The 13,559-nt window shown below is 40.6% G+C and overlaps 1 protein-coding gene across 1 annotated transcript in view; it reads right to left on the bottom strand.

Annotated features, from left to right (window-relative positions):
* The window catches only part of Ythdc2 (YTH domain containing 2), a 50,096-nt gene that overhangs the window by 10,008 nt on the left and 26,529 nt on the right, over positions 1–13,559 (bottom strand). The window contains exons 12-23 of the mRNA XM_013016007.1: positions 13,111–13,237; positions 12,877–12,942; positions 10,258–10,436; positions 9,936–10,032; positions 9,768–9,855; positions 9,601–9,681; positions 8,055–8,137; positions 5,926–6,031; positions 4,453–4,572; positions 3,929–4,201; positions 2,041–2,167; positions 459–664 (exon numbers count right to left, since the gene is read on the bottom strand). Coding sequence (XP_012871461.1) covers positions 459–664; positions 2,041–2,167; positions 3,929–4,201; positions 4,453–4,572; positions 5,926–6,031; positions 8,055–8,137; positions 9,601–9,681; positions 9,768–9,855; positions 9,936–10,032; positions 10,258–10,436; positions 12,877–12,942; positions 13,111–13,237 — 1,553 coding nt within the window. The remainder of the gene's footprint in view (positions 1–458; positions 665–2,040; positions 2,168–3,928; positions 4,202–4,452; positions 4,573–5,925; positions 6,032–8,054; positions 8,138–9,600; positions 9,682–9,767; positions 9,856–9,935; positions 10,033–10,257; positions 10,437–12,876; positions 12,943–13,110; positions 13,238–13,559) is intronic.

The following is a 13,559-nucleotide window of genomic DNA, read 5'->3' as shown; positions in this document are numbered from 1 at the left end:
GAACTCTGGGCCTGGGCGCTGTCCCTCAGCTCTTCAGCTCAAGGCGAGCGCTCTACCACTTGAGCCACAGCGCCACTTCCGGTTTTCTGGTGGTGGTTCACTGGAGGTAAGAATCTCATGGACTTTCCTGCCCCAGCTGGCTTTGAACCATGATCCTCAGATCTCAGCCTCCTGAGTAGCTAGGATGACAGGCCTGAGCCACCGGTGCCTGGCAAAGTCTCTTGATGTAACCAGTAGTACGTAATTAATTAGTACCCAAGCAAAAATTAAAGTTATTACTATTATAATTTTACCTCCTCTAACATTTTAAGATTTAACAAAAGTTTTGTTTCAATGTTTTATTACATGTACAGAACTAATCAATCTCTTGAAGCAGACAGATATTTGGGAGTATTTTTTTGTTGTTGATCTTCAACTACCTAAACTGACTTCATGTCAAGGCATTGAAAATGTTTTACCTTTTTATATTGAGGCTGACTGAGAACTGAGGTGGGATGAAATCGTACTTTTTTCTCCTTTGGCCCTGTCAGTACTACATTCTCTCTGTCCACATGGACTAAATTAGGATACATGCCTGCCACCAATGCAGCCTTAACGACAGCCCAGTTCTCGGAGTTTGTGTTAACATCTCGGATGTCACCACCACCTCGCGCTCTAACAAAACCTAGAGACCCAAAAGACAAAACAAAAACAGTGTGTGATTTCCATGAAACCAAGTATGATTCACACAGGTTTAATGATACTCAAATCCTATATTTCACAGATTCTGTTCTATACAGTCTAAAATACAGATGATAGGAAACTTGAGAGCTACATCTGCTCAAACTTAGATTAAGTACCCTATTTATCAGTGGTTTAAGAACCTTTTAAAATTGTATATTTTTTTGAGACAGGATCTCACTTTGCAGTTAAGACTGGTGTTGAACTCATGGCCCTCCTAGCTCAGCCTCCTGAACACTAGGACCACAGGTATACACCACCACACCCAGCTCTAAGCGCACATTATTGCAATAAAGTGCTCTGTCAGCTGCTATCAGAAGTATACTAAGGTCACAGCAAGAAACCCAAACAATCCTTCTGAATGGTGTTAATGTTTTATGAAACATTACTTATGGAAAACAAACATATGCTCACTCAAATTTCAATAATTTTTCATATTTCCCAACATTTGAGACAACTCTAAATCCTCCAGTCCTTTTCTTCTCTTACTTTTGTAGTTCAGCTAATACATGAATCCAGGCTCTAGTGTTTTTCTTTTGACTAGCACTTCAATGTACTATGTTACTGGGGGGAAAAGAAATCAAGGAAGTGATTCTAGAAGGTAACAATAACATTAAAATCCCCTTGTAGAAAAGAATCAGCAACCTTCAAATAACTTGTATTTGTTTCAGAATTCAAAACATACTTTAAGGAACACCTCTCCTATCAATCTACTTAAAGTTTTACACTGTTCCTTTCAGAATTAAAAATAATAATTAGCCTGCGGGGTGTCGGGTGGCTCACGCCTTTAATCCTAACTACTCAGAAGGATGAGATCTGAGGATCGTGGTTCAAAGCCAGCCTGGGCAGGAAAGTCCATGAGACTCTGATCTCCAATGAACCACCCCAGAAAACCAGAAGTGGGGCTGTGGCTCAAGTGGTAGAGCACTCACCTGGAGCTGAAGAGATCAGGAACAGAGCCCAGGACCAGAGTTCAAGCCCCACAACCGAAAAACCAAACCAAACCAAACCAAACAAACAACAACAACAAAAAACCATTAATCAAAAAAAGAATACAAAGTAATCTTTACCAACAACTACAGTGTAAATAGCTGAGTATCAAAAAATATAGATTCTATTCACACATTTCTCTACTACATCTTCTGCGATATCATCTTTTTCATCAAGTGAATGTTGAGGTCACATGGATGTCTATAAATCAGCTCATAAACAGTATTATAAAGTAACAGAGGCTGGCATCAGTTGACACTACAAATGTCATATGATAAGGAACAAGCTGGGTACTGTAGTTAACACAGACTCCTTGGGAAGGATCTGTACCTGATGCTCTAAGCTGACCGAGCAGCTGTGTTCTCATTCCTATAATTATTTCCATGGTGGCTTGTGAAAGAAAGTTCTTTTCACAGAAGGCTCGCTCCCATCCATCACTCCGTGCTTTCTGCCATGCCTACAAAAACAGAACAATGACACACCAATCACTTTCTGATCAAGAAACAAGCTGAAAACATTCCCCTCATCACTAAAAGTCAATTCTTACCCTAACTTTTCAACTACTCTAAGACTTCATGATCAAACAGAATTTACCATTAGTTAATATATACTCAAATGTACTCAACTGCTGCTTCTGTAAAATCCCAATGAAAACTAAATGTCAGTAACCTAAAGGACCAGCTTTGTAAAGCAATACCTTCTCAGATCTTAAAGGTGATTCTATTGCACAAAAATGTGGGAAGTTTTCAGCCCAATTAGTTACAGTGAGTCATCCACTACTCAATAGTATAGAAGAACTCACAATTACTTTTTAACATTATATACATATTGGAAATATCCTATATATTTGAAGAGTACTTTTTCTATAAATGAAGAGAGAAAATTTAAAACTATATGTCTATAAGACATTCAAGAGAGTTTAAGTATTAAGAAGCTGTCCAGCCAGGTGCCGGTAGCTCACATGTATAATCCTAGCTACTCAGGAGGCTGAGATCCAAGGACTGAGGTTCAAAGCCAGCCTGGGCAGAAAAGTCTGTAAGACTCTTCTCTCTCCAATAAAGTACTCAGAAAAAGCTATAAGTGGTGCTGTGGCTCAAGTGGTAGAGTGCTAGCCTTGAGTACAAAGAGGCTCAAGGACAATGCTCAGGCACTGAGCTCAAGCCCCTGGGCTGGCAAAAAAAAAAAAAAAAAAAAATTAAATTCTTGGCATAGTGTCTTGAGTTTTCAAGAAAACAGTTTAAAAAAAAAAAAAAAACCAAGCTGGGCACCAGTGGCTCATGCCTATAATCCTAGCTTCTCAGGTGGCTGAGATCTGAGGATCAAGGTTCAAAGCCAGCCCGAGCAGGAAAGTCTGTGAGACTCATCTCCAATAAACCACTAGAAAACCGGAAGTGGCGCTGTGGCTCAAGCGGTAGTGCGCTCACCTTGAGCTGAAGAGCTGAGGGATAGCACCCAAGCCCAGAGTTCAAGTCCCACGACTGACCCAAAAAAAAAAAAAAACCCAATCAGAAAATTTGATTTCAAATTCAAGCCACAGCTCTACTTCTGGCTTTTTGGTGGTAAATCAGAGATAAGAGTCTCATGGACTTTCCTGTCTGGGCTGACTTTGAACCAGGATCCCCAGGTCTCAGCCTACTGAGTAGCTAGGATTACAGGTGTGAGCCCCCAATGCCTGGCTTTTGTTTTGTTCTTTGAGGTGGGTTTTCATTTTATATATCCCAACCTGGACCTGAGCTCATGATTATTTAGGCTCACCTTCAAATGCTGGGATTACAAGTAAGTCCTGTTGTACTTTACTAAAATTCAAGGTAATTCTTATTCAAGCTCTGTTCTGTATCTTTAATATACAAGGGGTCTAAATTAAAATTTTACAGCCTTCCTTGCCCAAGACATGATTCAAATATAAGGAATTCATTATCCAAAAAATAACTACAAGAATATAAGTAAATATAAGCACACACACATATTCCTATAAGAAAAAAATGAGGGAAAAATACAATAGAAAAATATTGTGATAATTTTAACATACTAACAGCAAGCAGGTATTTTTTCTAAACTACTAAAAAGATGTGACTTCATAAAGAAAGCAAACTTAATGGAACTGCCATCATTATTTGTTTGCTTCTTATGGTTGACACTGACTGAAAGAGTGTTCACCAGCACCTGCAGGAGTGGATGAGCTCACCAGCACCTGCAGGAAGGAAAGGCAGTGAAGTACCTGGAATGCTCTGAGAAGAGCCATGTGGTCACTGAAGGTGCCCGCAGTGAAGCGCTTCCGGCAGAGCATGGCCGCTCGCTTTTGAGAGGCCTGCGTTGGCAGAACGAAAGGGTCCCGGTACGCTAGTGTGCAGGCAATTGTAAGGATGGGGTCCAGACACTTCAGAACAACAGCACACAGGACCATCTTGCCAAGATGGGGCTCTACTGGCAAGTCAGCCAAATGATACCCGAGTTCCGTCAGATCTTCCCAGGCGTCCATGGCATCTATTGTCTAACACGGAAGAGAGATTTTGACATGTCCAAAAGCTGCTTGCTTAAAAAACAAAATCTGAGAAATCTCATAAAATATGGCAGCTACTTTAGCATTATACCTGCTACTTTACCTATTAATTATAAAAGTATGATTTTAAAGTACATGATCAACTAAGGAATTTTTTTTCAGAAACAAAGACATATTCTCATTTGGTTTCAATGTTCAGGTAAAACAGTGAGTCAGGTGAGCCAAGTGATGAGGACACCAACCTTAAGCATCTGTACTGCATTTCTTACAATTAAAGCTGGCGGAGGTTCGGGGGCTTTCATCAGGAAATCAGCAATGGTGCAATTCACTGGGGCTAACAGCTTGGTGTGTAAACAAAGCTCCTAAACATTAAAGCAGCAAAAAATTAAATTAAAATGACTGGAATGCTGTTATTTTTCAAGAAATCATGTGTTCCTAAACACTGACCAGTGTTCTTGGTTAGAGCACACAGCAGAGCCAACACTGTCTCTCGGTGAAACCTGGACTCATTCTTTGCCTTGGGTAATCATCTTCAGTCAGCTCAGACCCAAATGACCATGGCCTCCTCTGGCCACCTCCTCATGCAGTCCTTGCAAACGACCCCCAGAGTTACTCCCCAAAGGTCATTCCCCCTTTCCCCTTTTCACTACCACATGCTCTAGAACCTTTTAACCAGCCGACTAATACGTAAGTGCTTTCTAGATGCAAGGCCTGAAGAAGCAAGTTGGAGAAAAGTAAGAGGACAAACGCCTGCCCTCATGGAGTTACTGTTTTAACATCAAAAACATACCTGAACAACTAATCATTTGCCAACCACAACTAGTTAAGTGCTGTAAGAGGGTACCAGGAACCAACCAGATAAAAGGAGACTTATCAAGCTCAGCAAAGAACAGAAAGGGAAGTCCATGATGTTTTAAGAGGTGAAGAATGAGTAGTTATCATAAAAGCAAGGGTAAGAAATACAGAGACAGATATACAAGATGTGCTCAAGAAACTAAAGCTACTCATTCTTATTTTTATGGGACAAGCGGGAAAGCAAGCAATAAAGCTGCACACACAGGAAAGAGCCGGTAATTTAGTCTCCTGTTAAGAATTTTCAGCTCCAACTCAGAAAAAAAAAATATTTTTAATCTCACAGAGGAAGTGGGAAATCCTATTAGGTACCTGGATGCCAAAAACATGATTTTGTATCTCTTACACATGTGGAAGCAAGCATCGAGCCTAATACAGTAAAGAATTAAATTGATAAACTTTTGGTAGTCCTCCCTGGAAACTACACAGTGGATGACTGTTAAACTTCAAGAAAAACAGTAAGGGCTAGACTGTGTTCCAGAACTTCTGAAATGATAGTGCTGTTGTACAATTAGTTTTGCCACTTCTTCCGGTTTGGGAACTTAAAAAATCTAATTTCTCCTTTGCTGAGCATTTTCAAGGTCAACACTGGCAGCTATGATTCTTAACATGCTACATTACAAAATAACACTAATAAGTATCCCATAACTTAAATGAACTCCAGTAACTTTAAAAATTTAAAGGTTATTAACTTTTCCTACATAGAAAAAGAATTTTGTTTTGGCTATATCTACCTTCTATAATATTTACCATCTTGCCATTTCTGGAAGTCCACTTGGCAGAAGGTGAAATGTTCTTTCTCCTCCCTCACCCCCACACACCCAAAGACCCCCAAAGTCTTTCAGAATTAAGTAAGTTTCTACCTGTAATGGCATTCTCAAAAGTTCTGGAGTCTGAAATTCCAACATATTCTGAAATCGTAGTCTACTAAACAGACGGAAACAAATTCCAGGTCTACATCGCCCCGCTCTTAAAAATAAAATACAAAATTAAAACTCAAACAAAGTAGAAGGAATATAAACTAGAAAGGCAGTATCATTTAGGATGAAACAGGAGCAAGACATCTGAGTTAGATGCCTTGGCATCTACAAATTCTTTTCCTTGTCTCGGACTCATTATTTAATTTACTGAGATTCATAAACACCACCTTCTTGATACACTTTCTAGGATTGTGGTAAAATACAAAAGAAGTACCACACACTTGAAAGCAACTCAAAATCCAAGTATGAATACCTGTTTGACAGCTTAAATTCAGTCAGCTTTGCTAAGCTGCTGTCAGGCATCACGTCCTGGCACTGTGATCGAGTTGTGCACATTACACAGCACTGCCATTTACCCCACCCCCACAGACCCGTGTCATCCGGGAGGACCGTGGATGGTGATGTTTCCCTGAGGTGGTGCCGCAGACTTCTGCTCTACCATCCCTCCAGGCGTGTCTTTTCTCTCTGCCTTGCTTTGGTTTCCTTCTATCCTAGGTGGTCTTTTCCCCATTTCCCTGATTGCAGGGAAGTTACTTCTTCCCAACATAAACACCTGCACTTTCCCCGTCTCACAACAATGCCAACCACCCTCAATTGTCTGGCACAGACAGCTGTTTAACATCCTTGATTCTACTCTATTCTTTACCCGCCAGCCCTCAGACATACAACTGACCCCCGATATCACACCTTAATACTTATTATCATCCACTTTATTCCACCACTGCTATAACAATCCATGATACCCTCATCTGTCCCTTTTATGAATGAAAGTAGTAATGTCTGTCTTTTAGGTCTAGCTTCCACATATGAGTGAAAACATATAATATTTTGTTATGGGGGACTAGCTTGTCTCACTCAATATTTCCTCCAATTGCATCCATTTTCCTACAAATGATGTGATTTCCTTTATCCTTGTGGCTATGTAATATACCATAATGTGTGTCTGTATGTGTATATATGTCCACACATGTACACATACCCCACATCATCTTTATCCATTCATCTGTTGTTGGCCTGATTTTAAATGTTAGGCTAGTGTGAGCAGAGCTGCCATAACCATACATATTCAGGAATCTTCCTGGTAAATTACCTTACTCTCCTTTGGATATATGCCCAATAGTGGTGTAACGGGGTCATAGGGTAAGTCTACTTTTAGTTTTTTGTGGAACCTCTATATGGATTTCATAGTGACTTCACCAGTTTACATTCCCACTGACAGTGTATGGGGTTCCTTTTGCCCCATACCCTTGCCAGCATTTGTTGTTCCTTTTTTTAAAATTTGATTTTTTTTGAGTGGTTTTGATTTGCATTTCCTTTATGGCTAAAGGTGATAAAATCTGCTCACGTATCTATTAGCCGTTTGATTTCTGCTTGTGAGAACTGCCTGTTTGGCTCACTTGCCCACTTATTAATGGCATCGGTTTGTTCTTTCGCTGTTTTATTTTTTGAGTTCTGTATATATTGATCTTTTATCTGTTGAACAGCTAGCTGGCAATACACTGGCTACTGAGATCGTATCTTGCTTCCTGCCTAGGTGAGCACTTAACTGTGAGCCTTCTGTTTCTCACTTCCTACCCCAGCTGTGTTCTACCTCACCCAACTTTGCCCCTGAGATGGGACTTTTCTGCCTTGGCTGGCCTTGAACTGAAATCCTTCGGATCTCAGCCTCCTAAATAGCTAGGATTACAGATGTGAGCCACTGGAACCTGGATCTTCATTTTATTTTAAAGTAGAAATCAGCCCACGTCCTTTATTGCAAATGTTATAGAGTTTTTGCTTCTGTTTAAGTTTCTTGCCTCTTAGTGAAGGCTATATTACATATTTTCAAATCTGAACATGAACTTTTCTTTTGAAAAGACATTTAAAATGGCTTGCTTTACGGAGAGGACATAAAAATTAAGGCCAATGTGAAGCTAACCTTTTATAGGAGCCACATATGATATTTATGCCATACATATAAAATGCTTCCGTTTTACAGGTGATTTGTGCGTGCACATGAATCATGTACTTACCTGCCTTTCCGCTGAATAGCACTAGCTTTGGAAATCCACACCATTTTTAACATTGTTACAAAGTTCAAGGCATCAAAGGATTTCTGCAATATTTAGATCATTTTTGTTAAAATACAAAGGTATTGAAGAAGAGCAAGACATTTTATCAACATTATTTACCATACTAAGTTTAAATACTAGTTTAATTAAAATTAAAAAAGGCTACTGATTTTTGAAAAACCCAGATTTTTCTGGTTATATATATTGCTTTTGTTCTTTGGGTTGGTCGTGGGTCTTGAACTCTGGGCCTGGGCATTGTCCCTCAGCTCTTCAGCTCAAGGCGAGCGCTCTACAACTTGAGCCACAGTGCCACTCCTGGTTTTCTAGTGGTTTATTGGAGATAAAGAGTCGCACGGACTTTTCCTGCCTGGGCTGGTTTTGAACTGCGATCCTCAGATTTCAGCCTCCTAAGTAGCTAGGATGACAGGCCTGAGACACTGGCGCCTGGACTATATTGCTTTGTTGATGAGGTAAGAGTGGGGTTTGAACCCAGGCCTCATCCCAGGCAGGCAGTCTACCACTAAGCCCAGGCTCCAGCCTATTTTTGTACTGGTTACTTTTGAGATAGGGTCTGGCTTTTTGCTGAGGTACACACCTGAACTACAATCCACCTATTTTAGGTTTCCCATCAGAAGCCTAAAATTTGTTTTTATTTTATTTATTTTTTGGGTCCGGTCATGGGGCCTCAACTCTGGGCCTGGGTGCTGTCCCTCAGCTCTTCAGCTCAAGGCTAGTGCTCTACCACTTGAGCCACAGCGCTACTTCCGGCTTTTTTTTTCTTTTTGCTTATGTGGTGCTGAGGAATCGAACCCAGGGCCTCAGGCATGCAAGGCAAGCGCTCTACCACTGAGCCACCTTCCCAGCCCCAGAAGCCTAAAGTTTGTTAGCCCTATATGTGAAGTAACTTTGACACTACTACATGTTTCTTTTGGGTCCAGTAGTGGGGCCTGGGCCTGGGCGCTGTCCCTCAGCTCTTCAGCTCAAGGCTAGCGCTCTACCACTTGAGCCACAGTGCCACTTCCGGCTTTTTTTTTCTGCTTATGTGGTACTGAGGAATCGAACCCAGGGCCTCAAGCATGCAAGGCAAGCTCTCTACCACTGAGCCACCTTCCCAGCCCATCATCACTGTTCTTTCTAACTGAATATCCTTTCAACAACCTAACTGTGCATGAGGCAATGGAGATACAACAACGCCCATAGGTAAAAGGAAAACTAAAGGGATGCCATGAAAACGCTACACTCTTGACAAAATTTTCACTACAACTCGAAAAACATTTCACTGACTTTCTAGTACTTAGTGAGAAGAAGCTAAAATGTATTTGTTGAAATAAATAGCTCATATATACTGATTTAAGGTACAATATTCACTTTCATTAAATCAGTATTAACTACATTAAATTCGTCCAGAAATAAAATTTTCCACTGAGGTCAATTCTGTATGAGTATTTGCTAAAACTCAAACTCTATCTTCTTCATTTAAGGAAAAGAACAACTTATCAAAACCTACCTCTTTCACTTTGCCCGAATCAATGACGAAGACAACATCATTGACAGTGATGCTGGTTTCAGCAATGTTGGTGGAAAGGATCTGTAATGGAACATTACTTTATGATTAATATGAAAATGGATTGTGACTAATAAAAAATGGGAAAAACAAGGTTTTATGACGCTTACTATTTTTCGAACACCTGCAGGTGGGTTTTTTAATACCTTCTTTTGATCAGATGTTTGCATATTTGAATGAAGCATAAAGACTTGATATCTATTGACAATTGAAAGAGAAAATGTACTACAGTTCGAGTCTGTTATTCGAAGCAACAAGTATAAAGCTTTAGATTTTACCTATGTGTATTGTCAGCAAACCGCTTGTCATCAAACAGGATGCGATCCCTGAGACCAACTATTTCATCATATCCAGGCAGAAAAATTAGGACCGCACCTTGGAGAATAATTTTTTTTAATATCAAATCTTGTGAAATTAACAGCAATCGAAACAACTAATTGTATGGAATTACTTCATGTGTTTTCAAACACTGATCACCTGTCATAAATTATAATCCATGGACTTTTTTCAATGCAATTATACAAAGACTTGTACAATCCAACACTAATTTCCAATGAAAAAAAACCCCAATTAGATCCAGTTCTTGAAGATAGGACTTACCAGCATCACAACTATGACAGATATTGTATAGAAGATGCATGATCAAATCCAAGTCTACTTTCTCATCATCAAAACTGTGATGGTAAGCCTTCAAGAGCTCTCTGTCTTCTGCACTGAGGTCATTTCCATTTGTTTGGACTAGAGAACTTTCATCTAGATTGCCAAACTCCAATGAAGCACTTAAAAAGAGAAAGAGAGAGAGAGAGAGAGAGACATCAGTGTTTTTCTTCTTTACCAACCAATTCTGAGGCTTGAACTCAGGGCCCTGGCCCTGAGCCTATTTGTACTCAAAGCTAGCACTCTACCTTGAGCCACTGGGCCACTTGGGTTTTTGAGTGGTTTTTTGGAGATAAGAGTCTCACAGGGACTTTTTTGCCCAGGCTGGCTTCAAACTGTGATCCTTAGATCTCAGCCTCCCGAGTAGCTAGGATTACAGGCATGAGCCACTGGTGCCTTGGCACAAGTCAGTGTTTTTCACACAGCGTAATCTTTAAAGCCAATACTTCTCTTTGTCTTTCAAATATTCAATACATCTAAGGAGAGTAAGTGATATCATGTGATGTAATATGGATTTACGTTTTAGTTTCAAAGACATTTTTCAGGCAAAATTCAGCAATAAGTACTTTTTACAAAATTCCAATCTGGCCGGGCGCCGGTGGCTCACACCTGTAATCCTAGCTACTCAGGAGGCTGAGATCTGAGGATTGCGGTTCAAAGCCAGCCCTAGCAGGAAACTCTGTCAAACTCTTATCTCCAATAAAAATCACCAGAAAACCGAAAGTGGCGCTGTAGCTCAAGTGGTAGAGTGCTAGCCTTGAGCTGAAGAGCTGAGGGACAGCACTCAGGCCTAGAGTTCAAGCCCCACGACCGACAAAAAAAAGAAAAAAGAAAAAAGAAAATTCCAATCTGTAGATACTTCTCCAAAGGAAAGATACTAATGACCTATAAGCACATAGAAAGATATTTAACATCGTCATCAGATGAGAACCACAATGATACTCCTTTCTAGGCAGTAGCAATCAATGGCCACCGTCAAAATGTCATATAAGTGAAGAAAAATGGAAGGGAAGGGAGAGAGGGAAGGGAGGGACATGGAGAGGGGTAGACAGGGAAAGAAAGAGGGAGAATGAGGAAGAGACAGAGAGAGGGAGAGACAAAGAGGGAGAGAGAAAGGAGGGGAGGGAGAGGAGAGGAGAAGCCTCTGACATTCCTGCTAGGAGAGTAGTTAATATAGCTGATTTGGAAAAGCAGTTTCTTTGGCAGTTCCTAAAATGGTAAACAAAATTACCATACTCCCCAGTAATTCCATCCCCAGGTATACACAAGATAAATTGATAAAAATAAATCCACATGTATCTGTCAATTTTTTAAACGTCTACATAAGGCAGGCACTGGAATGTCATCTGACAGCAATGAAGTGGGGAATTTGGAGCTCTTCATTTTCCTAAGAGAATTTTAACCAACTCTGCTGATCTTGTTAACTCTTCTTTCAGAACAGGTAGCTAAGGAGTTCTACAACTAAAGTGGGTTTTTGTTTCTCACTGGCAGTTCTGCTAGTCCTGCTCACTACCTAGATACCAAACATATGGTGCAAACATTCCTTGCTTCCGTTAGTTGCCCAACCTCCTCCAATCTGTCAGTGTACAGCTTGCATTTTCGTCCATCATCACTGTTAGTGAAGTTAGAGGAAACACAGATATAAATACATGGGCTATATCTATTATGTTTAAATGGAAATTACTCTCCTGATTTTTCACAATAAAATGAAAAATAAGATCAGTCTCCATCTGGTGGCTTATACCTATAATCCTGGCTACTCCAGAGGCTGAGATCTGAGGATCACAGTTCAAAGCCAGCCCAGGCAATAAAGTCAATGAGAATCTTGTCTCCAATTAATCAGCAAAAAGCTACAACTGGAGACATGGCTCAAGTGGTAGACCATCAGCCATAAACAAAAAAGCTGAGATTGAGAAGTCTCTCCACACACACACATACACACACAAAATAAGATTGACATAATAAAGGGCTGGGAAGATGGCTCAGTGGTAGAGCGCTTGCCTTGCATGCCTGAGGCCCTGGGTTCGATTCCCCAGCACCACATAAGCAAAAAGAAAAAAGCCGGAAGAGGCGCTGTGGCTCAAGTGGTAGAGCAGTAGCCTTGAGCTGAAGAGCTGAAGGACAGCGCCTAGGCCCAGAGTTCAGGCCCCACAACCGGACCCCCCAAAAAAAAAAAAGATTGACAGAGCTTATACACAATCTAAAGAAAAACAGAGAGAAATGATTTATATTTAGAAAAAAAAAATCACTGAAGGGCTGGGAAGGTGGCTCAGTGGTAGAGCGCTTGCCTTGCATGTCTGAGGCCCTGGGTTCAATTCCTCAGCACCACATATAAGCAAAAAAAAAAAAAGCTGGAAGTGGCGCTGTGGCTCAAGTGATAGAGCACTAGCCTTGAGCTGAAGAGCTGCTGAGGGACAGCGCCCAGGCCCAGAGTTCAAGCCCCACGACCAGACCCAATCACTGGATATACCTGTCAGTAACCTACATTTATGCATTCTATGATTTACATGGCTAATATTTCTTTTAAAGAAGATAAATTAGCAACAGTATAAGATGTTTTACCTGTAAGATTCTAGAAGATCCACAATTTCAGTCTGTCCAAAGTGTTTAGCCCAATCTAAAGCCATCCTGTCAAAATTCAAAGACATTAAAATGAGAAATAATTTTCTTACAAGTATAAAGTCACTCAAAACTATTTACTCATTCAAGTAGAGACGTATCAGCAATTATTACATGATACCTTTCCATGTAAAGACAAACTCTGCAAAGACAAAGCACAGGGTGTTGCAGACTTACCAGCCATTTGACGCTTTACTATGAACATTGGCTCCCATGCTGATTAACTGCTCTACTTGACTTGTGAAGCCTCGTCCAGCAGCAACCATCAGAGCTGTCGCACTGGTCTCACTATGTCTGTAATCAACTACAGGGAGGAAAAGATAAACTGGTAAACATCCCAAGTATTTTTTTTTTTTTTGGTCCGGTCGTGGGGCCTGAACTCTGGGCCTGGGCACTGTCCCTCAGCATTTCAGCTCAAGGCTAGTGCTCTATCACTTGAGCTACAGCGCCACTTCCAGCTTTTTTTCTTTTTTTTGCTTATGTGATGCTGAGGAATCGAACCCAGGGCTTCATGCATGCAAGGCAGGCACTCTACCACTGAGCCACCTTCCCAGCCCCATCCCAAGTATTTTAACCTATTTAATTTTTTAGAGAATGTAAGTGGTAGAATTAGCTATCAGCATTAT

The sequence above is a fragment of the Dipodomys ordii genome, unplaced genomic scaffold (genome assembly GCF_000151885.1).
Source record: "Dipodomys ordii isolate 6190 unplaced genomic scaffold, Dord_2.0 Scaffold29, whole genome shotgun sequence".
In the NCBI taxonomy this organism is placed as follows: Eukaryota; Metazoa; Chordata; class Mammalia; order Rodentia; family Heteromyidae; genus Dipodomys; species Dipodomys ordii.
The sequence above is the reverse complement of the archived record's forward strand: the minus strand, read 5'-3'. Positions and strand labels throughout refer to the sequence as shown.